A 26,920-nucleotide genomic window follows, 5' to 3' on the forward strand; every position below is an offset into this window, starting at 1 on the left:
AGCAGAGGGGACAAAGAACTCCGCCTGAGAGTGATGTGAAGCCGAGATAAAACTTCTAAAAAATGGTCAGAACTTCAGTATTTTCTTGAAAATAATAGATGTTCAGTCAGATGCACCCACTTCTAATTATACAGTATCAAGGTGTGACGTTCACATATTAATCACCTTCCATCATATTCCCCCCCCTCCTCCTCCTCCTGTTCTCCTGCCATCACAGCATCTGGGACATTAATAAGCTTTTCTAAATCTGCCATCACATTACTCATTGATGGTTTGAAATAATTAAGAAGCGCTTCAAATTCCATCCCAGCCTACAAGATCTCAAGCTAAACATTTACTTGGTGTTTTTTTGTTGTTGTTTTTGACTTAAAAGAATGTGTTTTTTTTGTCGTTGTTGTTTGGAAGGAAAAAAGATGCAGTTGTTCATACATGTTGTTTTGCCTCAGGATCTCCCTCCCTCCTCTTGCTCCCTCCCTCCCTTCCTTCTCTACATGTGTCATTTTACATCTCCTTACCGCGTCGGCAGCAGCAGTCTGCCCTTGTCACTCCTCCTCTGTGCATCTCCTGCTCTGCGTTCTGTCAAGAAAAAGGGGGGAAACGTTGGGGAATTCATATTTTTTCCAGGCTGGATTCACTCGTTTTCACCAATGGATGGAGTTTGTCGCCCGGCGTGCACAGTGACTTCCTAAAAAGTGAGTGAGTATTTGCTGGAAACTTTTCTATCAGGCGTGGAATTGAGAAATTTGCTTGTTTTGTTTTTATGAAGAACTTATGTGAACTTCTAGAAAAGCCTGCAAAATAAGAATTGTTCCACTTATATACTGTATGGCAATATTCTGTTTCTTTCTATGTAACTGCAAATGAATTGAACCTGTCAGGTGTTTTGACATTTGTTATAATTTGGCTAACTACAGGCAAATGCATCATGTTTTTTTTAAATGTTCTAGATTTCAAAACAGCAAAAAATATATTGTATTTTTGTCATCAGTTTTTATTTAAACAGTTATTCTTATTAACACTTAAATGGTTGGTTACTATACAATACCTACTGTCTGCTTCTGGTCGACACAATTTCAAAATTTAAGAAAATATTGAAGATAGTTGCTGCGTTTATTCTGAAAATAAATGCAGCAATTTTAAGTTTAGCATAAAACAGAGAGGCGGGGGGGGGGGGGGGGGGGGGGGGGGGGGGGGGGGGGGGGGGGGGGAGCAATAGTTCAAAACCTAAATAGTCCTAGTTTTAAAGCAAAAAAATAAAAAATAAAATAAAATGGGCCAGTATGGCAATAAATAACATTTTGTCCAAAACTTGACTCAAGTGAAGAATATTTTACAACAAGATAAATTGTTTTCACTCAAATTTACTTACACATGTCCAATTTAACTTCTAGAAACCTGAATGTTTCAGTTTTTAATGTCAACAATCACTTACCCACTAACAGCTCCTCCTTTTAATCCTACAATTGGTTAAACGCAGCTGCAGCTAATAAAATTATTAATATGTCCGATTAAGCATTCGCCTGAGCATGAATAATTAGCCGTTTTGTTGTTTCCCCCTCTCACATTAGGATTACATTGTAATTTTTGTGCTCCACTTGGGACACCTGGATCAAACGGAGCCATTATTAGCCTGATTTTATTAGCCGCAGCTGTGTGTTTTTGTAGCACACCGAGCTCTGATTTTATTTGGCGTTGCCTCTCCAGTTGAAATTTAACGACTGACGACGATCATACAGTGAGTGATAATGAGCATTTATGTATGCCGAATTTTTTACAAGGACATGAAGATTTAGGAAGCGTAGTAAAACATATTAATTTGACTCAAATTAGCTGTTATCAGTGACTTTTTCTCTATAAATACAGATTATTTCAAGGTAATTTGGTATTTAAGGAAAAACTAGTAGATTTGTTTTGATAAATTTTTCAAGGTTAAGTAACAGTGAGACTTATTAAGCGTATCGAAATTGCTTACAATTCTTAAACGTATATAAAATAAAATGTCAAAAGGCTAACATTTAAAGGTGAAGATGCTTTTATAGCTTTGGTTTGAAACGTTCACGGTTGAATCACCCAAAAATGAATATTTTTTTTTTTTTTTTTTTTGCTTGAACACAAAAAGATGAACTGTGGCATTTGAAATAAGAATATGAGTATAAACTATATAAGTAAAATATAAGAATTTGGTCATTTCAAATAAGTTAAAGTAGCTTATTAGGGGGAGAAATGTTGAATTTTGAAGTGCTTTGATATTTGTTTACCCATATAGGCTATATCCTATTCTCTGTTTCATAGATTCACGTGGATTCAGTCAGCATATTGATATTATTTTTATTTAAAGTAGATATATGCTTGGGGTGTGTGATTATAATTGATCCACAGGAGAGCAATATAAATTTTCTAGGCCAATTAGGCTCATCTAATAATTGATTCCAATTCTAGCAATGAAATCCAACTTAGAGCCACTGCTTGTTTTGATTAGAAATACTTGGCTATTTTACCAACTTGTTTGTTTGAATTCTCTGAAAACTTTCCTGACAGGTTTAATTAACCTGCTGTCCAATTAAATCCCCTTTAAATCATATGAACTCAAGAGAGATTTCATCAGACCCCCAGAAAGACCCTCAAGCCTCTGCTACACACCCTTTACATTAGACCCCTGTCTTAATAAATCAACTTTCATGCTCGCTTTGTCAATCAGTGGCTACCGAGTGCATGACATTTGTCCTCCATGTGTGCTAGTAAAGTGAACACAGTCTGTGCTGGGAGTGTGTGGTCCCTTAAGCTGTACACCCACCTAATATGTTGCTTGAAGTGGGTTTTAAATGCGTTTTAGGCCGCCCAAAACTTAAATCAAGGCTTTCATTGTGAGTGTTTATTCATTTAACATTTAAATAGATAGTAATTAAGTTGAAAATTTAAGAAAATAAGATGTGAAATGGTCCTTTAGTGTTTTTTTTCATTTTGCCTGTTTTGATATAGGCTCTCGTAGTTCGCCTTGCTCTGCATGTTTTTGGGTCACGAATGACTCAAGCTTACAGCATTTTCTTTTTTAAATTTCCATAACGTTTTCACCCAGAAAAACATTATGAGTGGCAAAAACTTCTGTATTGTTCTAATGCGTGTCATTGATGGATTCCATACCTTCTTATTCAGCAGTACTTCTATCGTTGTGTCAGACGTTTCCAAAGAAGAAGGCTATTTTTCTTTTTTTTCTTTTTTGACCTCTTAAAATTTTTTACGACACTCTTTTTAATTCAAGTTGCATATTTATTCCTCATGCAATAGCTTTCCTTGTGTGTTCTTCAAACACCACAACCATCCTTTTTTTTTTTTTTTCTGTTCCCACATTTTATGTCTCCCTCATTAATGGCTTGATAATTGCTCTCGTTAGAGGAGGAAATATGAAGCAGGGGAGAAGTGGAGGGGCAGGAGAGGGGGGCGATTATAATCCATTACCCCAAATATTCCAAAAACGTGTTTATTAGAAGCAGATGAAACTCAAGCTGAGGGAGCACTTTGTACGTCTGAGTTGCATCAAACCTTTCCTGCGCGGTACTAAAATGCATATTTGAGGGGATTTACTGAGAAAAAAAGGGGAGCAGGGGAGATGAGTTGACTGGAGAAGATTTGAGATGGGGTTTTTTTTAGGTTTTGGTGGAAGGGGTCATTAAATCAAGATAAAGGATTGATGGGTGAATTAGAAAAGACAGCGTGGGATGGACAGCTGCACCCAGAGGGACTCTGATAGGAGGAGATCGGCCTCTCGGTGATGCAACATCTGTTGTGGAGAAACATAAGAGGGAGGACATTTTGGAAGGAAAAATTGGCCACACACTTGACTACAATGTGCAACTAAAGTGTAAAATTCAACTGTAAAATGGTCATTTGATTGTATTTAGGAGCAGTGAATCAAAAAATGTGTTTGACTCAGAACAGAGAGCTTTAAATGCATTTATTTCTACGTGATGATTGTGGATTGACTCTCTCGTCCTCTCTTCAGCAACTCCTGCCGAGTCTGGCTCGGATTAACTTTGTGAGAGTTTGGACAGACTCAAAACTGCTGTCACTGTGGAAGCAAAACAACACACAAAAAAAAAAGAGGAAAGAAGCGTTTAGTTTGCTGTTGGCTCTTTGTTTCTTTTTGTTTTGTTTTTTTATGACTTTGATTGTTAAAGAAATTTAGAAGATCTGACTTCTGTCAATTCTAGACAATTCAGGTATAAGACTGTCACGATCTTAAATCAGGTTCAGCAAAAGAAGATATGATCTAAAATTGTTCCTGTTACTGCACAAATTATATTTACATCCAGATTACCTATGACATGTATCTTTTGTTGCTACAAAAACAGAAGAAACGATAAGCACCACTAAATGTAGTCATATTTTGGTAAATGTTGGTAAATTTGGGCAGAATTTGTTTTGCTTTTCTGCTCTTTATAGAGTAACGCAAGTTTAACAAACTGTTATTAGCTGGTTAGTTGGGCTTCTTGGTTTGTCAGCTAGCCAGCAGTCAGATGCCTACTGTAGTTTTAAAGTTGTTTTATAAGAATGAACGATGGGTTGCGTTCCTTTAGTTTCTCCATCACTGCATGACGACTGCAACCCGAAATGTTTAAGTTCTTTCAAGTGACCAGAATGGGTAGTATCCCCTTTCTTTTCAGCCAGCTATCTGGCAGTGTGCAGCAACAAGTGTTGGAAGGGCAAAAATTCTGGCCTCTTTGGCATCTAAAAAACACTACAGGTTGCAGAAATACAGCCGTTTTGTAGTTAAAACTTTACAAAAATTGGGTCTTTTGTCTCTCTGCAATAAATGAATAACAGTAAATGTTGGCCGAAGTTCACATTACACGGAGTTGCAACAAGCTACATTAAAATTTCATTTCATACAGCTTTATATGCCATTTGATCACATCTTTAAATCATCTTTTGGGAGATCTCAAACTGTTACCTTTGCTAAAGGCAATTTATAACTCATTTTGCAAATGCGGCTCATTTAGCCGCTTCTGCATCTGATTTAAACATCATTGTTTAATGTTTCTTTTAACAGAAATTAAGTCGGTCAGAGCATAAAGCAGCGTTATTTTCAGGTCCTGAAGTCAGATTTAGAGCTTATTAATCGTTCCAGATGATCATAAGTTATAAACCCACTTTTTAAAGTATCTTGTATTTCGTACTTTTGCAGGAAAAAGTTTAAATCGAGTCCAACAATTTGAGTTTTCTAGAAAGTAAAGAAAAGCAAAGGCGTGTTTTGGTGAGTAGTTGTTTAGAAACAATGGAGGGGGGAAAAATTTGTTGAACTCATGTCTTAGATTTCAAACTGATACTTTCAACAAAGATTATTGCATTAAAAATTCATACACAAATGCTTCCGGGTAAAAAAAAACAAAAAAAAACAGCTTTATGGATTTGATTTCTATCAGCAGGATTAGGAACTTGGACTTTGGCGTTACTGTGTGCAGCTGTAGCTAAAGAAATCCTTCTAGAAATGTGAAGATCAAATACAGAGACTTAAAATGACTCCTTGAGCTCAGTTGTATTTATTTGTAACTACAGTGCATTGTTATAATGTTCCGTCCACGCCTTAAACGCCTTCACGTCTTTCATGGTAGCCTGTTGTGTACTCCTGTGTCTAAACAGAGGATAATAAACAGTTCTGTATTTAGTCTGCTGTGGCCTTCCATGCCTCCTTTTTCTGTAAATAACTAAGATATTGGTTGGTTGTATTGACTAAAAAAAGAAAAAACGCAGAGTAAGATTATATATCCTCTGTGAGTAAACGTACGAGCAGTCTCATGTCAGAAGTGACGGTTCTGCATATGCTATTAAATCACGCTGGTGTTTAAGTTTTAAGACTGTTCCTCATACAATGGCTGTAATTATCGGGCCCTTTCTCGAGTTACGACTGTAGATCTTCCCCTTTCTCCACCAGCGTCCTACACCGTGCTGGGCGCTCCTCTCGAAGGTTATCTTGGGATGGAGCAGTGCGGAGGAGCAGGAGGGGGGCCGGAGAGCCCGGACCTTCCTGACCGAGCCAGCCCGGAGGAGAGGGGGGCAAAACCCGAGAGCCCGGCCTGCAGCGGACCCCCGCAGTGCAAGATGAGCCGCCTGGAGGTGAACGGCAGCCCGGCTAACCCGCAGATCCAGCAGAACGGCGGCACACCGCTGAGACCGTTAGGAGGTAAGGTGTCAAGGATTCCACACAGAGACCTGCGCGAACATCTAAATATATAGATTTTTTTTTAGATGTGAAATTCTCATGTACTTGAGCATAAGCAATAAATCAATGAATCACATGATAAATTAACATGAGTGCAATATTCAGCAGATGCTCACCTTTTAATATCGATGAAAATCGTTTTGAGAAACGCTTCAAATATTTGACACCCAGTTAGTTTGAACTGAATGCCACTTTTGCTTGTTTTTCCCCATCTAAACTAATTTATTTTATTTTTTTAATGCAATTTTGGTTACTGAAACTTCATAATCGAATTTACTTAGTTTCAGTTGCTTCTATTTTGAATATTTAAAATGTTTTCCAGTCCCAGTGGGATTTTTTTGTTCTTTTTAGAAATTAAAGGTTTTTTTAATCTTTATATTTGCATTAATAAGCCATTCATATAATATTAGCTAAAAATAGTCTCAAATAGTATTGTTTATTGCAATTCTAAAACCTCATTGTTGTTGTTGTTTTAGTTTTTGAAAAAATTTTCTTTAGAAACTAAAGTTGTTTTGATCTTTGAGTGGGTATACTTGTATTAATAGACCATTAATACTATCATAATTGTTAAAAAATGATCTCAAAATAATATTATTTTATTGCAATAATTTCTTAAACAATTTATTGTCCAGCAAAGTTTGTTACCATGATAGGCCTATTTTGCATGAGGACTGGAAAAATGACCGGAGAACTACGTCTACATTTGCCACACTAAGTCCAAATTAGAGAAGTTTATAAAGACGTGATTGTGTATTTCCTTTTAAAAAGTTATAAAGGAAACAAGTTTCACTGGTTAAATCTGAAAAGGTTTCATATTTAGTGCTGTTAGAGAAAAGAAACTCATGTTTTTGAGCAAAGTTTGAAACAAAAGTAAAATTAAATGCTGGAAATGTTTGAGCTGAATTTCATTAACTCTTATTTCTGACTCTGTCAGGTAAAAGGGATGATGTAAAAGTCACATATACAGAAAAAAAAACACTTTTTTTATTTACCAGGGCAGCAAATTGACCAGAATACACACATAACACCCTAATCTAGAGAACATCATCATGCATCATCACACAAACTATCTGTTCACACATGGACGCGTTGTGCCACCGCCTCCCTCCGCCCTTCCACTGAGCGGTCTGGTTATTGGCCGATGGCGTGCCTGGTGCTGCTGCGGCTTTGGCTCCGCTGATGTGTCCCGTTCTCGTCAGGAGAAGGATTGATAGCTTGCTAATTAACAGCTCCTGTGGGACAGACTGGTGGACTGGATGGGTGTGAACTGCTGCACAGCTCTTCGGCGCTCTGAGTGCCTGCCCCCAAAAAAAAAGTATAAGAGAAAACCCAAGTCCGGCCCAACCCGCTGAAACCGGTTGTACCGCTGGAGTTGTGGCGCAGCTCCTGAGTCCTGGATGAAGTGCTTTAATAGTGGTTCTGGAAGCGAGTTTTATCCCATGTGGGTTTTAATATGTGGTTGAAGCATAAATGCAGTTGTGCAACGTTACGACGAAATGCATTCACACAGTCGTCTCCCCGGTTGTACAAAAAGACCACCAAGCCGGCTTCCTCCAGAAACATGGACTGTACTGAGCAGACGACACAAACACAGAAAGGGCGACATTAATGATGACTTCCGGAGAAATACTGGTAACAGATGAACTTAAAATAATGTTGCAAAGAATAAGTGAGCCAGAGCCTCTTCCTCTACATATTCTGCTGGATTAGGTTAGGAAAAGATGCGATACTGGTGAAGGTTGTGATAAATTTTAAAAAATGCAACTATTTTATAGCCCTACTTTAGATATTTCAACATTGTCAGCTGTTTCTTTGCTCAAACATGGCTCAAGATGATGCAGAGCATCAGTATTTAAATCTAAAATCACTGGATTTAGGTCTGGATTTGACTAGGCCATTCATGCTCACGAAGATGCTTTGCTCTAACCCGCTCCGTTCTACCTCTGGTTGTGGGTTTAGTTTTGTTTGTCCTGTTTAAAGGTCAACCCATCTTCTCTGACCAGCTTCATAGGAATTTCACAGAATTGAAATAACCTTTATTGTCCCTCAATGGGTGAATTCAGGTGAGTCAGCAGTAAAATGACAGAAGGATCTAGATTCACAAAAGTAAAAATCATAAAGTATAGTCGGGGCTAAATTACAGAATAAGAAAGTGTCCATAAAAAGCATGATGCTGCCACTACCATGTTTCACTGTAGAGATGATGTGTTCAGGGCGATGTACAGTGTTGGTTTTCCAACCCCTCATCGTTTTGTCTGGCAAAAAAAGCTTAAATTTGATCTATTCTGGCTTGAACTTCTTTTGGTGTGGCTTTCTGGCATTATGGATATGAACGTTTCAGATTTTTCTTTGTTGGAAATTTTTTTTATTATTTTATTTTTCTATGAATCTGCCACATAAAACTGAAACCTTTGCATGTAACGTGATCAAATCTGATTATTTGGGGCAGCACAATGTGTTTTATCTCAACTTTTTCAAGTCTGCTGTAAACACTAGAATAGAAACAACCTTTATTGTCCCACAAAGGAGAAATTCAGGTTGATTTGTGTCCCTGGAATCTCACGTTTAGCTCTTTAAATGTTTGAATTAAAGACTTGGAATGTGGGAGAAAGTGCAACATTTCCTTTAAAACGTGTTAATTTCCCATTTGTGAAAGGTGTGTACGCCTCTTTTCACGGCAGGTTTGATGATCCCCATCTACTGCGTGGTGGAGCACGTAGACGCAGCCGGCGACTGCGACAGCCGCAGCGACCGTCACGCCGAGTTTGTGCTGGTCCGTAAAGACGTGCTCTTTACGCAGCTGGTGGAAACGGCACTCGTTGCCCTGGGATACTCGCACAACTCAGCAGCGCAGGCTCGAGGTAAGTCGATGGAAGATACAAATAGTCTTAATTTTTTTATTATTTCTTTTATAGCTTGTACTAAAAGATGTACTAAAGCTAGTCATTAGGATCCTTTTTTGCACCTGTTCCAATAAAATGTTATGAGTTTTTGATTTTTTAATTTTTCTTTAACAAAGCAACCCCAAAGTTTAAGTAAACTCCATTGCAGGTCGTTTCTGGGTTTTACAAAGTAACAAATAATGAAAAATCAAATCTTTACTGATGCTTTCAGTCATCCTTACTTAAATTAAATGTAGCTGGAGTGCTTTATTTTAAAAACTACAGCTTTTCTCCCCTATAGGTTTGGCCCTACCGTTTTTAGCTGCCTGTACTTTGGCAGCATATGAAGTTTTACCACCAACATGCCAGACATTAAGTGGCCGTCTGCTCAGTTTATCCACTTGAAAGGAAAACAGTTTTTCCTACCACTGTGTTGTTGCTGATGAGTAATTATTAACGGAAGCGGCTGAGTTAAAATGCGACTGTTTCCCAGATGTGCTGGCTTTATCGGACGACATGAAACATGCAGGAAAGGTATTTTATAGATAAAACCTGTCTGCTTTCTCTTTCCTTATCTCCTCCTGCGATTCAGTCCGGTCTGCCCACTCGGCATCATAATGGCTAACCCCAACAATAAGCTTATATCAGACAAACGCCACTCTTTTTTTTTTCTCCCCCAATCAGTCTGAGATCCAACCTAGAAGACGATGGTGTTCAATTTGTGATAAGGAAAAGCCTACAGACATGTGCACAGGGCACACACACATAAAATAGAGCAGTTTGACATTCCTGGTGTCCCGTAAACACAGGCCACTCTGACCAAGTGGCCAACGCCCTGCGACCCGTCCCCTCCTCCCCCCTGTCCTTCACCTCTCCTAAATAGCTAGGTTTTGTTCTGAAAAATAAGCCTTTTCTTTTCAAATAAATAATTTTTGGCTGGAGTCTTGCATTTTTTCCCCCAGTGTGGTTGCAACCAAAATTATACAGAGTCTCTTCTATTTTCTTCCGTGATTGAATTGCATCTTGCAGGGTTCTGACTGGATGATTATTTTTAAACTCCTAACAGATTCTCACTGGGATTTTCCTGTAGTTCCACAAAAAAAGCCGTTTCTTTTCTTGGGGGTGCGGGGGGTTAATAGTCGCTTCTGGTTTTTGTATAAGCTGAGGTGACAAATAAAGGTAATAAAACCAAAATGAATCTCACTTAAGACCCTTATTTCTAATGAGTAATGACCACAGAGGAAACTATTTGTCCTGAAGTTTTATGTAAAGCTGCCCAACATTCCCACTGGAGGCTCAGTGAGCCGCTGAATGAGCAGCTCCAAGAGAAAACAAAACTACCTGAGGAGTCTTTACATAAGATTAACAGTACAAAGGTTTATAACTTTCTTACACCAGTCTGTTAAATACGATTCAGTAAAATCCCGAATTGTCCTGCAGTTGGACATTTTCTTCTGGCTTGCTTAAAATGCCAAGCAGTCAAAATAAGATAAGTTGACAAAATGTGAAGTTAGTGTTATCTGAAACAAGCTGAGTCACTGCAGTGGGGAAAAATAAAGCAAGTGATTCAGCTTTAAAAAAATTTATTTGCTACAAGTAATCAAGTAAAGTTTGTCCAAGTGAATATTAAGTTGTCATGTTAAAGAATGAGAACATTTTGACAAACTTAATTTGATTACATGTAACCTTTTAACTCTGTTTTTTGTGTGTCTGTCTGTATTTTTTTTTTTTTCATTGTCTTTTTCAGTGCCAGACGGGGTTTTTAAAGTTTTTCAAAACTGCTGAAATGTTTTATCATAAAGCTCTGATGATTTTCAAGACTTTTACTAAGAAAGTTTTGGAATTTCAAGATTTTTCTGAAATGATGCAAAAAATTCTCTAAAAAACTAAATCTATCTGTATTGTCAGGATTGTTTGTTTTATTACTTTTTTTTTCCAGAGAAAGTATCAAAAAATATCAAATCAAAAAATATATTTATTAAGTGCAGTTTGGTGATGAATTGCATTTTATGTGACTTGTCCTAAAGAAGAGTATTACAAATGTTTATTTTTAAAGAGCAGTATTTGTTTGCTGTGTCAGGCAGTATTTGTTCATACAATTACCAAAAAAAAAAGTCTTAACAAATCATTCTTGTCACTTTTATTGGTCTCGCAATTATACCACAAAATATTGTGATAAAATCATAATAAATCCATATTGCACATCCTTCGATTTGAGCGTAGCATAATCCAACACTGCCCTTCCCCTACCTGTTGCTGCACCTTGCCAGCAGAAAGACAGACCGGACTGGAAGCATTATTTTCCAGGCGCTTCTCATTGCCAGTAATGAGAAGCAGATATGGTGCAGATAGATGAAACCTGCTCACATTCCAGGTTTGATTCACTCCTTGATCTTTGCACTGATTTCATATTTCTCCTCTGATTAATCAACTAGAGTCCAAATAGACAGTATTTTTGTTTCTCTTTTCCTCCTTGCAATTAAAAGAAGCGTCCATGCACACGCAAACAAGGCCATCCAAGGCTACACAGCCTGTGTTTGATTTCTGGAGATCCTAATGTGATTAGGTGTGTTTACATTTGTGCTTCCAGTCGAGGGTCGGTCTGAGGCTAGGTGAGCGTTTGGGCGACGCTCCAAGGCCAGGACAAGCACGTTCCGATTAAAGGAGATTTTTTACACTTGAGCTCTGTTTGTGTTTTCTTGCAGGCATTATTAAAGTAGGACGATGGAAGCCGATGCCCATCCATTACCTGACGGACGCTCCAGAAGCAACAGTGGCGGACATGTTGCTGGATGTTTACCACATGGTTACGCTGCGGATTCTCTTGCACAGGTCAGCTCACTGCAGGGAAACTGGGTCAAAGTTTCAACTTCAGCTAGCAGGGGGAATGATGGTGCCTCAACACTACCAACCTAAATTGTCCCAAAACGAAAGGAGTTAATTTAAAGGTCAGGAACGACCAGGGTGGAAAATGTAGCAAAGTTTACATGACTGAAACACGTCAACAACATGCAGATCACTAGGCTAAGTTTCCCTGGCACTTAGCCCTTTAAAAATCAAACAGAAATCTAGCAGAAGCTTGTTGTTGACTGAAAAGTGTGTAGTTTCTCTGAAACTTCAAACCAACAAAATATTAGTGCAGCTTATCAATAGATATACAGTATGCCATAATGTTGAATTTCCACCTTGTTTGGATTGGAGAAAAGAATTTTTTTTAAAAAAGTCCTCTCAAATCTTTTTAAAAATAATTTTATATTTGACTTATACCAAACTAGAATAGGCAAAGTTGAAATAAATCATTTAAAACCTCATGTTGAGTGTATGTTTAATTCCTAAACATATTAGAAGAGGTGAGACGGTTTGCCGTAACTTTTAAAACTTGACCGAAAAGAAGATTAACTCAATCATTATTGTGATTATCTAAATTCTTGGCTGAAATTCTTGGTTTTACAAATAAAAGGTTGACTTTAGGACCAAGATCTCTCCCAATTACTGCAACACAAATATCCTGAGCCCTATTTTGTGGTTCACCAATTAAGTCTCCAACCTTTTTTTACTAATTTAAGAACTGTGTGAATGTGAAATATTTGTTCCGCGTCAGCTCCAAATGAATATTTATATTGCAGCTTTTCTCGGCTGGAGGATCTGCCGTCGGAGCAGTGGACCCACGCCACAGTGAGAAACGCGCTCAAAGAGCTCCTCAGAGAAACCAACCAGAGCACTGTGGCTAAGGAGAGTCCCCTGTCCCAGGTATCTGCTGCAAGACCACACTACACTCTAGACAGGTGTAAGAAACAAAAACAATCCGTTCGGATATCGCATTCCGAGGCGGTGGAGTTAGGTTTCGATTCACACAAATGTGCAAGCAGAGATAGCCAAGTATTTTCTCTAAACACATGTTTCATCATCAGTTCACCACACACTTAGTGCAGTATGTAATCTGACTCAGTCACACGCGCAAAATATCGATACCATCCCATGGGAAAGGATGCAAGCACGCACACCTCAATTATCCTGCTGCTCACACACACCCTGTAGTCATTAGCCTCCAGTGTGTCATTTCGACTTGTGATTTATACACAAGACTTAGTCATGATGTAATTAGTGATTAGGGGAAGCGTGTGGGTGGTGTACATTCGCAGCCTGACTCATGTGAGTTTTCATCTTCAGCATTTCCCATGTTGAGTTTGTGCATCCCCTGCTCTGCGGAGGTGACCACAGGTTATATTAGGAAGGGAGGGCAGTAAGTGTTAATAAATCAGCACCGAGTCTCAAAATACCGTCACTCCCAGCACAAATACGCAGGTGAAGTGGTGTCAAAGATGAGTTTTGGAGCACTGCAGAGTGACATCCTCTAAAGAACTGTAAAATAGATTCGCTTTTGTGAAAATGTATTCACGTTTTGTCCCGTCACAACCACAAACTTGATTGTTTGCAGCGATTTCGCGTGACAGAAGTGCAAACAATTGTTGCTTGGTTGTAAAGAGGAACCAAAATGTTCCAAGAGTTTAATTCATATTCTGCCCTGCTGAGACAGCACTTTTAAGATATGACTCCATCAGGCTTGCAGACCGAGAGACTGAAAGGTTTCATCACTCTTTGCAAAATTGATCAAACTCAGTCAGATTGGATGGAGAACATCTGAATATACTTTGAATTATACTCTCATCAACAAGCTATTTCATTTGCCAGTTTTTTTTTGGTGGGAAATGGACTTGGACGTCAGGTAGATCCGAAACTCAAAGGGCTTTGGACGTTTTACCTTATTGGAAGAAAAATATCCAGTTTGCGAATTTTTTTTGAAGGGCTCCATTTTTTTTTTTTTTTTTAAGGAAACAAAAACAGGAACAGTCTATTCTCAGAAATAACAGGGTTTTGGTTGCTCTTTGTTAAATACAGCAATTGTTTTCAAACAAAGTTAAGCTAATTAAACGCAGATTTGGGTGCATCAAAGTCTTTTTCTTTTTTGAGTAAAAGTCTCTGGATAGATGTGGTCCTATTTACTATGAAATTAAAGACGAGGCAAAAAGCCTACTCGTAAAAAGACAAATACTTTGTGTTGCCACAAATAGCCCTCTGGGATGCACTTTGGACACCCCTGGCTTAAAACTTTGACTGGTCCATTCTAACAGATGAATATAATCTGATCTAATCCAGTATGTGTAGTTGTCCTGCAGGAGGTGTTGAATGTTTTGCAATGTTTGTGCTCTTCTTGTCTGGTCTCTCAGTTTAGTCAGAGCTCCACATTAGTGCCATAATGTTTCCATTTCAGGTGATGGATAGAGCAAGACTGTAAAATATTCAAAGCTTGTACACATGAAATAAACAAGAAGTCAATATTAAGAAATTATTTACTTAAAACAAACTCCTGTAGCTTGCTGAAAATGTATTTGTACTGTAAGTTCGTTTTGTCAACAGCATTTTATTCAAGGGTGTCAGATTTTAAAAGGTTGAATGGAAATGCATACTGCACACTTCATGTTTTTATTTGTAAAACCTCAGTTATGATCTACTTTTTGTTCGCTTGTCTCAGCTTCAGACCTTGACATTTCTGGATGCAATTTGACAGACTGGTTCAAATTATTTGAACACAAAGCACTGTAGTCAGGCCTTCCTTTAGCTTCAGTAACCAATGAGCTCAGGCTAATGTGTTTTCCTGTTTGTTTGTTTTTTCCCCTAAGAGTATGATCTCAGCGATTGTGAACAGTTCCTACTACGCAACTGTCTCCACCTCCAAATGCCACGAGTTTGGGCGCTGGTACAAGAGATACAAACGCTTTAAAGGTAACTTTAAACCCATACTCTAATTTTAAACGGTTAATAAAATAAACTTCATCACTTTCAGAAGGCAGATGAATGTCAGCAGCAGGTTCCCTTTGAGCTCTAAAGCACCACGTTAGCCTCTGAGGTTTCTGCTCCCTGTGAGGCAAATCCCCATTTTTCATCACAACACAACGATGTTGGAAATGTTTGGTATCTGTCAAAGTCGACAGCATGCAAAGATTTACCAGATCAGTTAGTAATTAGCTGCAGAGCTTAATGCCATTTGAATTCCTGAATAAATTACAGTTGTAAGATGTTAGGTTTTTTCTTCTGTTTTTTTTTTTTACTAAAAGCCGTCACAAGAGAAAATTGTTCCTTTATATTTAATCAGTTTCAGTAAAACTAAATTGTTTATGGTTACCCGATGTTGCAAATGACTTCTTGTAGTACACAACTGATTGTAAGAATTGAAATCCCTTTTAAAAAAAAAATTTTTTTCCAATTGGGTGAGTTTACAATTTTGTTGTTTTTTTTGTTTTTTTTAATACAGCTATGAATTTAAGCAAGGTGATTCTGTATACGTTTGGTATAGATATATTGGTCTATACAAAAGTTTTAGTAAAAAGTCTGAACCATAATATCAAATTTTGAGGACTTTTCTTGACCTTTTACCTCCTGATCTTCTTGACAGCCACATGTGGTGTGCTCTGACATCAACAACATGTTGTTCTCCACACCGCCGCCCCAAACTGAGTACTTTGTCATTTTTGAGTCCATTCTCAGGAAAGCAGGAAAATGGCTGAATGTGAAAATCCCAGTAAATCATCAGTGTTGAAATGCTCAGACCACCCCGTCTTCCATTGACAAACATTCAGAATCCATTTTCCACCTCATTCTGCATTCCAGCAAGTCATCTTCAGCATGCCTGTATACTATCTTGATCGGCAGAGTCACTATCTTTGATGATAATGACATTCCTTAAACGACTCACAAAGATAGACGAACTTCTACTTAAATGATTACAAAGTGCTCTAAATCCAAATTCATAAAATGGCTTCAGACGTTGACGCCAAACAACTCCACACCAGATTAATCCTTTGTCTTGGCACTGGTTTCTTTTGTGTTTTTTGTAAATATGTTTATTCTCTCATTTGTGGCGTTTGTTCCCTCAAAAGTTGTCTCCCTGCCGTCACGTTAGAAACTTTGACAGTCTGCCTCCCCTGCACCTCAGCCACCAGCAGTGTTTATACAGCTTTTTTTACTTAATGAAACCTCCTAAAGACACTCAGACACTCTAAAACCGACACTTACTGCTTGTCATGTCTTAAGTTAATAACTCACCTACCCAAGTGCCTTCATTTTCCTGATGTTTTCACACTCCCCTGTCCGCCCCCTGTATGCATATGAATATTTACCTCGGCCTTTACATGCCGACTGTGCTGCATGAGACGTCCGTCAGCGACGGCTCTCATTAGGAAGGAACTGTCACACATGGTTCACATTAACGTCACCCTTAATACACATGACAAAACTAAATGCTCTTAACTCCTAATGGAAAACAGCAGTACCTCCCTCCCCCCAAAACACACACACACGCAGTCTCTCTAAACCAGCAAACACCAAGAGTCGCGCACGTAAAGAGAAAATCTGATGCCCTACCAAGATGTATCAAGTTTTTAAGTTGCCAAATAATAGAAAATGTGACTATAAATACAGAAAATGACCATTTAAAATATAAAGGCAACATCCATACATCATGGTAGTTTCATTTTAATTTTAAGTAGACCCGACGTGTTTAATAGTGATGAATCGATGAAATGAACTAAATTAGTTTAGTTATCTATTAATTGTTAACTTCAGTATACAGACTCAAAATGCCTTCTGATGGGGGGAAAAAAAGAAAAATTCAAAACTGTACAAACAATATGTACATTTCTCATTTAACATAAAAATACCTTTGTCTGTAAACAAAATTTTGGCTAATGTGTAGCGTTAGCTTTAGTTCAAATTTACTACATTTTTGCATTTTAGGCAATAAAATATTTCTCATTAAAAAAAGGAATTGAACTGTTGTATCTTTTCATGCATTTGTAAAACTGTATGAAAAGGTGTAAGTGTTTGAAAAAACATCTGTAGAATGGGACGCTTTTTAAATCGGGTTCATTGCATGTTTCTCAGCTTCTCCAACTTTTAAAACCAAGCAATCTGGTGGAGAGCAATTGTTGTGGATTTTATTTAAAGACTTGCTGTTATGTCATGTCACCCCAGGTGAATACAATGAAAAGATGTGGTCCTCACTGGAAAAGTCGGACATAAAAGGTATTTGTGCCTACTTCGTCCATATTCAGTATTCACAAGTTCAACTGTTTTTTTCCCCTTTTTTGGGAGGGAGTGTGATTTTTTTTAATTTTTTTTTACTGTGTGTTGGTACAGTAGAGAGAGATTTGGACCTGAGTATCCTCAACCACCGTCCTCCACCTCTGCTTCCGTCTCCCGGCCATTTGGCCACGTTGGGCGCTCCAGGAGCCCTTCCCATCAAAAGCACCCTGGGTGACGCTCACTCCCCCCCTCAGCCTCACAGTCTGCCTCATCCTGCCGGCCCGAACCACCCTAGACCCCCACTCCGTCCCCAGGCCTCCACCCTGCTGGGTCACGGCGGACTGCTGTCCCCCCAGCTCTCCCCGCAGCTCGTTCGCCAGCAGCTCGCCATGGCTCACCTCATCAACCAGCAGCTGGCAGTCAGCCGCCTACTCGCCCACCAGCACCCTCAGGGAGTCAACCAGCAGTTCCTCAATCACCCGCCCATCTCGCGGACCTGTAAGGTGTCCGGGGTCGCTGCAGACCCCGGCCTGAGCTGCTCGGGTGCTGAAGTCTCCTCTGACATCTATCAGCAAGTCAGGAATGAACTGAAAAGAGCGAGCGTTTCTCAAGCCGTGTTTGCCCGCGTTGCTTTCAACCGCACGCAGGTAAGAGTTGCTGTTCCAGATTTAGCGCTGTTGCAAAGAAAAGAACTTCATAAAGTGAAGCTGGATCTCCTGCAGGGGTTGCTGTCGGAGATCCTTCGGAAGGAGGAGGACCCTCGCTCGGCCTCGCAGTCTCTGCTCGTCAACCTCAAGGCGATGCAAAACTTCCTCAACCTGCCAGAGGCCGAGCGAGACCGCATCTACCAGGAGGAGAGAGAGCGGAGCACCAGCACCAACCACGCCACCACCCACATCTCCAGCAGCAGCAGCTGCAGCAGCAGCAGCAGCACAATCAGACACACACAGGTACACACACACATTAAACTCTGTGAAGGATTTTTCTTATTCTAGCTAAAGTTATGTTAGCTCAACACATATCACATATATTACATTGCAACAGCTAATTTTTATATTTTAAAATATTGAATAACTTGTAAGTTAGTTTTGTCTTATTTCAAAACTAACTTGGTAGTTTTTGGTCTACATGTAAGTTAAACCAAAAACTAACTTACAAGTTATTTTACAGCAAAAAATAAGAACTTGTTGTAAGTAAATTCCTTAATATTGATGAAAAGGTACTAGTTATAAGTGAAATAATCAACCAGTAGAAGATGATATTTTTTTTCAAATATTATAAGTTAAGATGGGTTTTTTTTTCCAATGGCAAATTATTCCAAATGTTACTATTTTTTTCATCAATATTGACTTAAAACAAGCTCCTATATTTTGCTGAAGAGCTACTTGTAACTTTTTTAGATTTGATTTGTTTTGTTTTTTTGTTTTTTTCAATGAACAAATTTAGAACAGCCTGGTCAAAGTACAGACCTGAATTATTTTGCGGCCAGATATAAAAATTGATGTTCACAGGCGATTTCCATCCAATCTGACTGAGCTTGAAAGTTTGCGAAAGAAAAATTGGTCAAATAATTCATTTTCAAGATGTGCCAAGCTGGTAGAGACCCGACCCAAACCGCAGCAGCTTTAACTTCAGCAACGCAAAGCACTTTACTTGAAGTTTAAATACAAATAAACAATACAGTGTGATTCTTAGATCTTTATGTATAAAGAAAACCATACAAATTTGACAAAATATGAATAATTTAAAACTGTACAACTCTCTTTACGTGGCTCTTTTTTTGAACCATGTTTACATTTTCTGTCCCTTCCTAGACTAAATGCACCATCTCCGGTCCAGAGCTGCAGCTGAAGCTCGACTCGCTCGCCAACATCACGTCGGGGATCTACGAGGAGATCCAGCAGGAGATGAAGCGGGCGAAGGTCTCCCAGGCTCTGTTCGCTAAGGTCGCTGCTAATAAGAGTCAGGTCAGTTTCAACAACAACAAAAAAAACGCCTCCACACCCCTTGATGTTACTGTGATAATCCAAACATGCACAAACACCAGACTATCTACAAAAACTCAAGTCTAAACCTGTATGAATGATTTCCTGCTGCCACAGACTCTCCAGATAAAAAAAACCCAACAAAACATGAACCCAAAAATATTCAAAGCTTAAAAACCTGAGGCTTCTCTGATTCAACTTGAACATGTTTACACACATTAAACTCCTGTTATACAATCCTATACACAGACACATAGAAACACTAGCTGAGTTGATCATGTTTGAAGGAGCTGATGAGGTGTGTGTGTGGGTGTGTGGGGTATCTGATTACCCGCTGTGGCATGCCATCATGACTGCATCCTCCGATAAACAATGCGGGCGATCAAGATCAAAGCGCAGTCTTGCACTGGAGATGGAGACAACATCAGGAGAGTTCAGAGTGAAAATAACAAATCTCCGCTGATTCTCTGTGCAGAACAGACATATTTTCATAGCTGCAGAAAGAATCTAAAAGAAAAAAAAATGCCTGAGAGTTGAAGGATGATGCTGTAAAAGAAGCAAGACACAGATGGATGATTGGTTTAGTAGCATTAATTCATAGGATGAAAGCTGCTTGTTAAACAGCTGGTGGTAGATTCTGGGTCAGAGAAAGCAATCTTTGCGCATTCTCAACACTCGACTCGGATTCTGCTTCTCTTCCAACCTTTACCTTGGGAATAACATTTGCTGTTATCTTCTAAGGTGTTGGGAGAGTGCTAACGAGCTAACATGGACCACAAGTTGCTGAACTGAAATTACCTCATGTCGCGAAGAAATACAGAATATAAAATGGCGTATACAAATTAATACTTTTTCTCATAAGGAATTAATTGGAACACCTGTACATTCATTCTAACTTAGTCTCTAAGTTCTCCTAACTGAAATGAGAATGAACATAATATCCAAAAATGTGTCTGAGGTCTTCAGGAAGAAGCTTATGGGTGTGATGACGGCTTTTTTGCGTCTGATGCGCTCGACATGTTAAATGCTCAACACACTCCACACAGTTCAAATCACGCCCCACTAGACGCTGGAAAAGAACCGCAAAGGGCCCTCGACGCTCCTCCTCACAGACTTTGAATGTAAACCACACACGCCTGACGCTCAAAACGTGTTTGGTGTGAACATTTAGATGCACAAAAACACAACCTACCTAGCAAAGCTAAAGCATTCAAAAAAAGAATATCTTCCTAACTGTGAGGCATTGTGAGTCTGATGGAAGTCTCACTACCGTAGAATCCACTGGACATAAAACATAACATTCTTTTGGAGTTAAATGTTTTATCCGCTTCTTTCTGTTTCTGTGCCTTCGATCTGTTGATGGAGATGTTTCAGGTTGACTCGCGTCCATCATGTTTTGGCATCTGCTCTGACTCACAACCTCGGAATAACATGTTCCTCAGTAAATCTGATAATATCAGAGCTACTTGTTATCAGACCTGTTGCCAATAGGAACTCACTGCTTACTAAGCTACAACTGATTGGACGTTCCAAACACCTGAAGTCCAAGGAGATCGTCTTATGGCTGCTGATTTTGGAGAGTCTTTGTCCTTATTTAACCTGGAAAAATGGAAAAATGTATTCCTCGTTTATCCTGAAGAAAGACATTGAAAATCCAGCTTGTTCAGCTCATTTGATAAAACCCAAACATCTTTTTTTCAATCACATTTACATATTGGCAGTAAACTTTAGCTGTGCTTTTATTTCTTTAAAATTACTTTTATCCATTTTGTGTCATTGTGTTTTAGGGATATTTGGCTCCATAGCACTTCGATCCAACTAAAACTTTTTACGTGTTCTTCATAAATAAACGCTCACAAACATGCATCTAAAAAATGTATTTCATGACAACAAAAAATGCATCCATTATTCCCTTTAATTTTGCTCTTTTTGCCTTCTCTAATGTTTGTATTTATTCTGATTAGTTGGAGAAAACGGTATCAGTCGCTCAGAGGAGCTTAAAAACAAAATGTTTTTGTTTCTTATAACTATTTCATCTCTTGATTCTGCAAAATAGTAAATTGACCAATTAAAAACTAAAAGAGAAAATTATTTTGTCTCAATTTGCAGTCAGGTTTTGTTTTAATATTTGATAGTTCAGAAGTGTAATATGAAGAAGCGCAAACATAGTTGAAAAGCTTTTCCTTTAATGCTCACGCTTTCCAAAAGCCTCAGTTTTTTTTTTTTTTTATCTAAGAGTCATCTTGACATGTTACGAGTTTTATTTTTACACTTTTCAGTTCATTTTCTGAAAGTCAAGCATTTTCTTCACTTTTTTTTTGGCAGCTTGACACTAACCTCTGATTTATTAAAGTGTGAAAAAGCCCATAAACTCGGAGGAGCTGCTTTTTTAGATACTTTACAGAAAAACTTGGCAAGCAACAATTTTATTTGGTTTTGTAATATTAAGCTGTCATGAAATTGCTTCTGTTTCTGTGGCTGCATTGACAAAAATCTGTCCAAATTAATACATGAGCATAAAGCCAGCAAAGTGCTTTGTCGAGAATTATGACCATCCTGTGTGTACGGATCCCAAACAGGGTCAGATTTAGAACAGAACCTATTATGTGAAATTCACATTTTGCACGTGTTTGTGCTGTGGATCTCCCAAAATCATCCCTGCTGGTTTTTGGCAACAAGTTGATGTTTCTTGGTGTCTGGAAAAGCTCAGAAAGCGAGCTCTGATTTATTTAATTTTTTTCCCCCCTATAGATATTTCAAGGCTAAATGAATAAATTCTCCTCTTTCTGTTTGTTCTAGGGTTGGCTATGTGAGCTGCTCAGGTGGAAGGAGAGTCCGAGCCCTGAGAACCGCACTCTGTGGGAGAACCTGTGCACCATCCGACGGTTCCTGGCCTTACCGCAGGTCGACAGAGACCAGGTCTACGAGGAGGAGTCCAGGCAGCAGCACAGCGACAGACTCCACACCGTCCTGCACATCCCAGATCAGCAGGTAAACGGGATTCAATTTGACTAATTCAAGCTCGAAAATGCTTTCTGTTGTGCAAACTTTAAAAAAAAAAAAAATAGCTTCACTGTAAAATCAACCGGTTCTGCACAGAAAACATATCTGCCTGATCCCACCACCTGCTTCTCTCTGCCACCCTCCTCTCTGTCATGTTTGTCCCATAACTCATTGAAAATAGAAGTGGTAAATGACCGGCCCACACATTTCCTGCTAAACACTCCTCCATCCCACCCTCTCCCCGAAACCAAAACGCTCTCCAGTCTGGCTCTAACCTCAATATTATTCAGAACACAGCCTGTAATTATTGAAGCTGAGAAAAAAGGAATTGCCATTATCTTTATTTAGGTCCTTTAATTTTGATGGACCACAGATTTATGGTGTTGGATTCCTGTGTTTGGGTGTGCTGGCCACCCCACCCTGTTAATAGGCTGTAGTAGTCTGCCTGTTTGTGAATTTGGGAGCTTAGTGTGCATGTCAGAGGTTGATGGAGGCTGGTCAATCACACTTCCTCTTGTTTTTGTTTCCTTTGACTCAGCAGAGGCAGACAAGTTGATCTGCTCATTCGGTAACGGAGGAAAATTTTGAGCTTATTAAGCGTCACTGGATAAATCTTTAAAAAGATTCCACGAGAACAACTGGAAAGAGATGTATCAGGAGTCAGAGTTGCAACAGCAAATTTTGATATTATTGAGGTTTCCTCCAATGGACCAGATAACATCTTCAGTAAATCGAGTCCACCTCTGTGTAATTTAATCTGAACATCAGCAAGCAGCATCTTGAAAACTAAGGCAGTTCACTTTCCCTAAACGTACAATCAGAGCTGCAAGGTAAGCGTTTAGATCAGGGGTCTCCAACTCCAGTCCTCAGGGGCCGGTGTCCTTCAACTTCGACATGAGTCTCTGCTTCAACACACCTGAGTCAAATGGTTGGGTTATAAGCAGGACTCTGGAGGACCTGACTGCACACTGAGGAGCTGGGTTCATAAAGTTGTTTGAAATTCTGAAATGCTTGAATTTCAATATGGTGGTTTCAGGGTTTACAGAAAAGCCAAATGTACACATTCAAATGACACAACATTTATGAACTGTGCCATGCTGTGAGAGTTCTGGTGGAACCAGCTGCATGTTGTCTGGAAAAAAAAAAAAAAAAAATCCTCGTACTACTTCCTGTCTTCATTGTTTTTGCTGGTAGTGACATTAAGTTGTTGATCATGTAACCCGTGAAGTGTTTCAGTTTTGCAAAGTAAATCCATTTCGATTTATCTTGGTTCCTCCTCCGAACGCGGAAACTTTTTATCCAAAAATTGTTAGTTTCTTTCACACCTTGTCCTCATTTCTCTCTTCTTCAGCCTTTCCACAGACATCCTCTTCCTCCTTTAACCACTCCATCGCCAGTCCATGAAGAGCCTCAGCCCGTCGCCCTGATGCCATCGTTGCAGTGTCCGGAGGACATGCCGCAGCGAGGTTTGAGTCCCGGCCTGGGAGGCGGAGCGAAGAAGTCCAGATCTCGGACAAAGATCTCCCTGGAGGCCTTGGGGATCCTGCAGAGCTTCATCGGCGACGTGGGACTCTACCCGGACCAGGAGGCCATTCACACCTTGTCAGCCCAGCTAGACCTTCCCAAACACACCATTGTCAAGTTCTTCCAGAACCAGCGCTACAACGTGAAACATCACAGCCAGACCCGAGAGGACGACCAGGAGAGCTCCAGCCCCAGCGAAGGAGGCGCCTGCGCCACCGAGAGCAGAGAGGAGGAGGCCCTGTCTCCTTCTGAGGAGCTCAGCGAGGACGGCAGGGGTTCAGTGGAGATGTTCAGAACAGAGCGGGACGTGAACGACGGCGAGGCGGAGATGGAGGCGGAGAAGGAAGAGGTAGACGATGAGAAAACCTCAGGACCGCCAACTTCCTCTCTGTCTCCCTACAGCAGCGTGGACAGCCCCCACTCTGCTGAACAGCAGAGATAACAGCAGCGAAGGATGCCATCAAACCCCCAGAGCCTGTGAAGAACCACCCATCATCATCGTCACCATCATCATCACTATCATCTTTACCAGAGCTGCTGATCAGAGCTCGTTAATATCTGAACAACTGTGGACAAATATTTATCCAAGGACTGATTGAAACATGACCTGAAGGTAGTGTGAGGACCTTTGAGGTTGGACATGGCCTGCAGAGGATTTTCACTTTTTTCTTTACCCCAAGTTGATTGAAAATCATCAAAAATGTAATTGAACTACGAGAAAACTCTTATGGAAGGCATTGATTAATTAAGTTTGATGTTTTAGTTAAATATCTAAATATGAAATGCCATTGTTCTCAGCCAATTTGCTCCAACAGTCGTCTAAACTGCTGCTAAACCAGCCAAAGTAAATCCTTTCTACCATTTATTTTGCATTTCCAACAATTCAGTTTCTGTCACCACCCATTTCTAATCCAGTAATTTATAGATTCATATAAAATCATGCATATATGTTATATGAATGATTTCACATCATTTCTACCACTTACTCAGGTTATGTTGGACTAGTAAATCTAACAATGTTTCAGTTTAACGTTTTGTATCAGTAAGCAGGGAAAAACTTCTGCCCAAACTTCAGCTGATTTATTTATATATATATATATATATATATATATATAATTTGAATCATTCCCTAACCCATGTCCTTTGTAAAGGTGCATCTCGATATCCTCAGTTAATTTATTTCAGTAATTTAATTGAAAAAGTTGCTCATTCTAGAATCTTCACACACAGGGTTTGATTTATATTTTAAGCATTTATTTCATTTAATTTTGAGTGGTTGAAAGTGAGTGAAAACCCAAAATGTGAGTTCTGCATAAAACTGCTAAATGATTTAAATACAGAAATATAAACATACTGACCAGAACGTCCATGCAGTTCTCGGTCAGGACTACTTTTGCATGAACAACTGCATCAATGCGGCGTAGCAAAGACAGTACGCCATATATTGGTCCTTTTTTTCTTTATCTTCTTTATTTTGGTGCTGTAAAAAGAGCCATAAAAAGTCAACCATCCTGTGCTTATCCACACTGTGAGTAGTTTACACAGGAAAGAATGAGGTGATTCAAAATTATCCCCAATTTTTTTTTCCTTCCACTCAACTTTCCGTTAATAGCTTCGGGTACAGCTCTCAGGGTAAGCTGCAGAAGAAGATCGAATCTGTTTTTTGGCTATTTGGCAGGTAGGCAAGGATTCTTTATGTATTCAAATTTTTTTCTGATTGGTCATGTTTTTCAAAGAACTGAATATTGGGTTTTCATCAGTTGCAAACCATAATCATCAAAATTAACAAACAAAACAAAAAAACACTTGAAATATGTTAATTTTTAGAGTGCAAAACTCTATTTTTCAACGATGATATCCACTGAGATGTTCCTTTATTGTACAGAGACTCTTCATTGACTGATCTGTATGTGAAACTGTCACATAAGCCTCTGTTGATAATAAAATAGTTTCACAACGTCACTCTAAGACATGTTTTGGTTTCCTTTTTTCAATTAAATTTCACCATTAAAAAGCCAAATGGTTTAAACTGAATATTAAATTTTCATGTAGAACCCATAATTTGGACTTTTTTCCTCAACAGAATTTGAGTATCTGATCGTTGAAATGTTTTTAAAAAAAATAATAGTTCTGCATATAAATGTTCATTCTGCTCTTGATCTCGTTACAAACCATAACTTAAGGCTCACAAACTGTAAAATGACTAGTAAATCTGAAGAATGTGTGGTCTCTGACCACACACAAACCAAATATACACTAGTGTTTGCTGCCATTGGGTGGATTTTTCAGCCATGTTTAATCTCCCATAACCTTTTGTTTGTTTTGGGGTTTTTTGCATAAAACTGAATATCAAAAGGTTCCACTTCTTCTTTTTATTTTATTTTATTTATTTAAAGGTTCTACTATGACCAGTAAGTGAGATTAACTCAACTTCTACTTTATCTCTCTATCATACCTGTGATTCACAACAGGAGTAAATCTTCAGCTTTGTGGATGTCTGTGCTGAATTATCGGATCTGGGAATCATTAGGAAGGGATTAATTTATGAGTCCTGCTAACTGTGTGCAGCTTCTTGTCTTCTTGACTTGCCAGAACACCTGCTAACAATTTGAACATGCTGCTTTACTTCTTCACACTGGTGCTGGAGAGCCAGGAGGGTGGCGTGTGAGGCCCTCTGTAATCTGTAGCTGTCTCTTCAGAGCAGATTAAGCTCAGGGAAAGATATACTTCAATTTGTATACACAGACTTCCAGTGATATTGGATTTAAAATACAAATGTGTTGTATACTTTAAAAAAAAAGAAAAATCATGTGGAAAGGAAATGAGAACAGTAAATGTTTTAAAGGGTAAAAGTCCATGAGCTCCGTGTCATGTAAACGTTGCGTGAAGTATTTGTGCTCTCATGTCGCCTTTTCCTTGTGTTCATCGGCTGTTTTTTAGTGTGATGAAAACTAATCTGAGATCAGTTAACTCATCAGTGAGTGCCGGTACGCTCCACCGCTTTCCTGCTCACACAGCTGGCTATTAGAGCCGTATGGCGAGCTGATACATGGCCATTAGAGGTGTGTGTATGCGTGTGTGTGAGAGAGAGAGCGAGCTGTGGGACAGGGACGCAGGTGCTCCATGGGCTGATATCACCCAGGATGCCCCAGTTGGGGGGTGTTCAGGTTATATGGGGAAGGAGGCTCTCCGTGGAGCTCGCAGCCACACCTGTGATCCCCTGCTAA

At 39.2% G+C, this 26,920-nt stretch overlaps 1 protein-coding gene across 1 annotated transcript; it reads left to right on the forward strand.

Moving 5' to 3' along the window:
- The first annotated feature begins 511 nt into the window (after positions 1-511).
- LOC116715529 (DNA-binding protein SATB2-like) lies at positions 512-25,661 on the forward strand. The gene is made up of 12 exons (XM_032555971.1): positions 512-692; positions 5,930-6,178; positions 8,899-9,078; positions 11,805-11,931; positions 12,726-12,849; positions 14,781-14,883; positions 17,131-17,181; positions 17,296-17,828; positions 17,904-18,131; positions 18,996-19,148; positions 21,966-22,157; positions 23,521-25,661. Exons 2-12 carry the CDS (start codon positions 5,974-5,976, stop codon positions 24,133-24,135), a joined length of 2,511 nt encoding a protein of 836 aa, XP_032411862.1. The 5' UTR covers positions 512-692; positions 5,930-5,973; the 3' UTR covers positions 24,136-25,661.
- Positions 25,662-26,920: the final 1,259 nt, after the last annotated feature.

The sequence above is a fragment of the Xiphophorus hellerii genome, chromosome 24, assembly GCF_003331165.1.
Source record: "Xiphophorus hellerii strain 12219 chromosome 24, Xiphophorus_hellerii-4.1, whole genome shotgun sequence".
NCBI lineage: Eukaryota > Metazoa > Chordata > Actinopteri > Cyprinodontiformes > Poeciliidae > Xiphophorus > Xiphophorus hellerii.

Bases quoted from the DNA above. Each gene is read 5' to 3' on its own strand.
- LOC116715529 (XM_032555971.1), top strand. From the start codon at position 5,974: ATGGAGCAGTGCGGAGGAGCAGGAGGGGGGCCGGAGAGCCCGGACCTT. The intron at 11,932-12,725 runs GTCAGCTCACTG...TTTATATTGCAG, and splicing joins CTGCGGATTCTCTTGCACAG to CTTTTCTCGGCTGGAGGATC. The intron at 14,884-17,130 runs GTAACTTTAAAC...ATGTCACCCCAG, and splicing joins GAGATACAAACGCTTTAAAG to GTGAATACAATGAAAAGATG.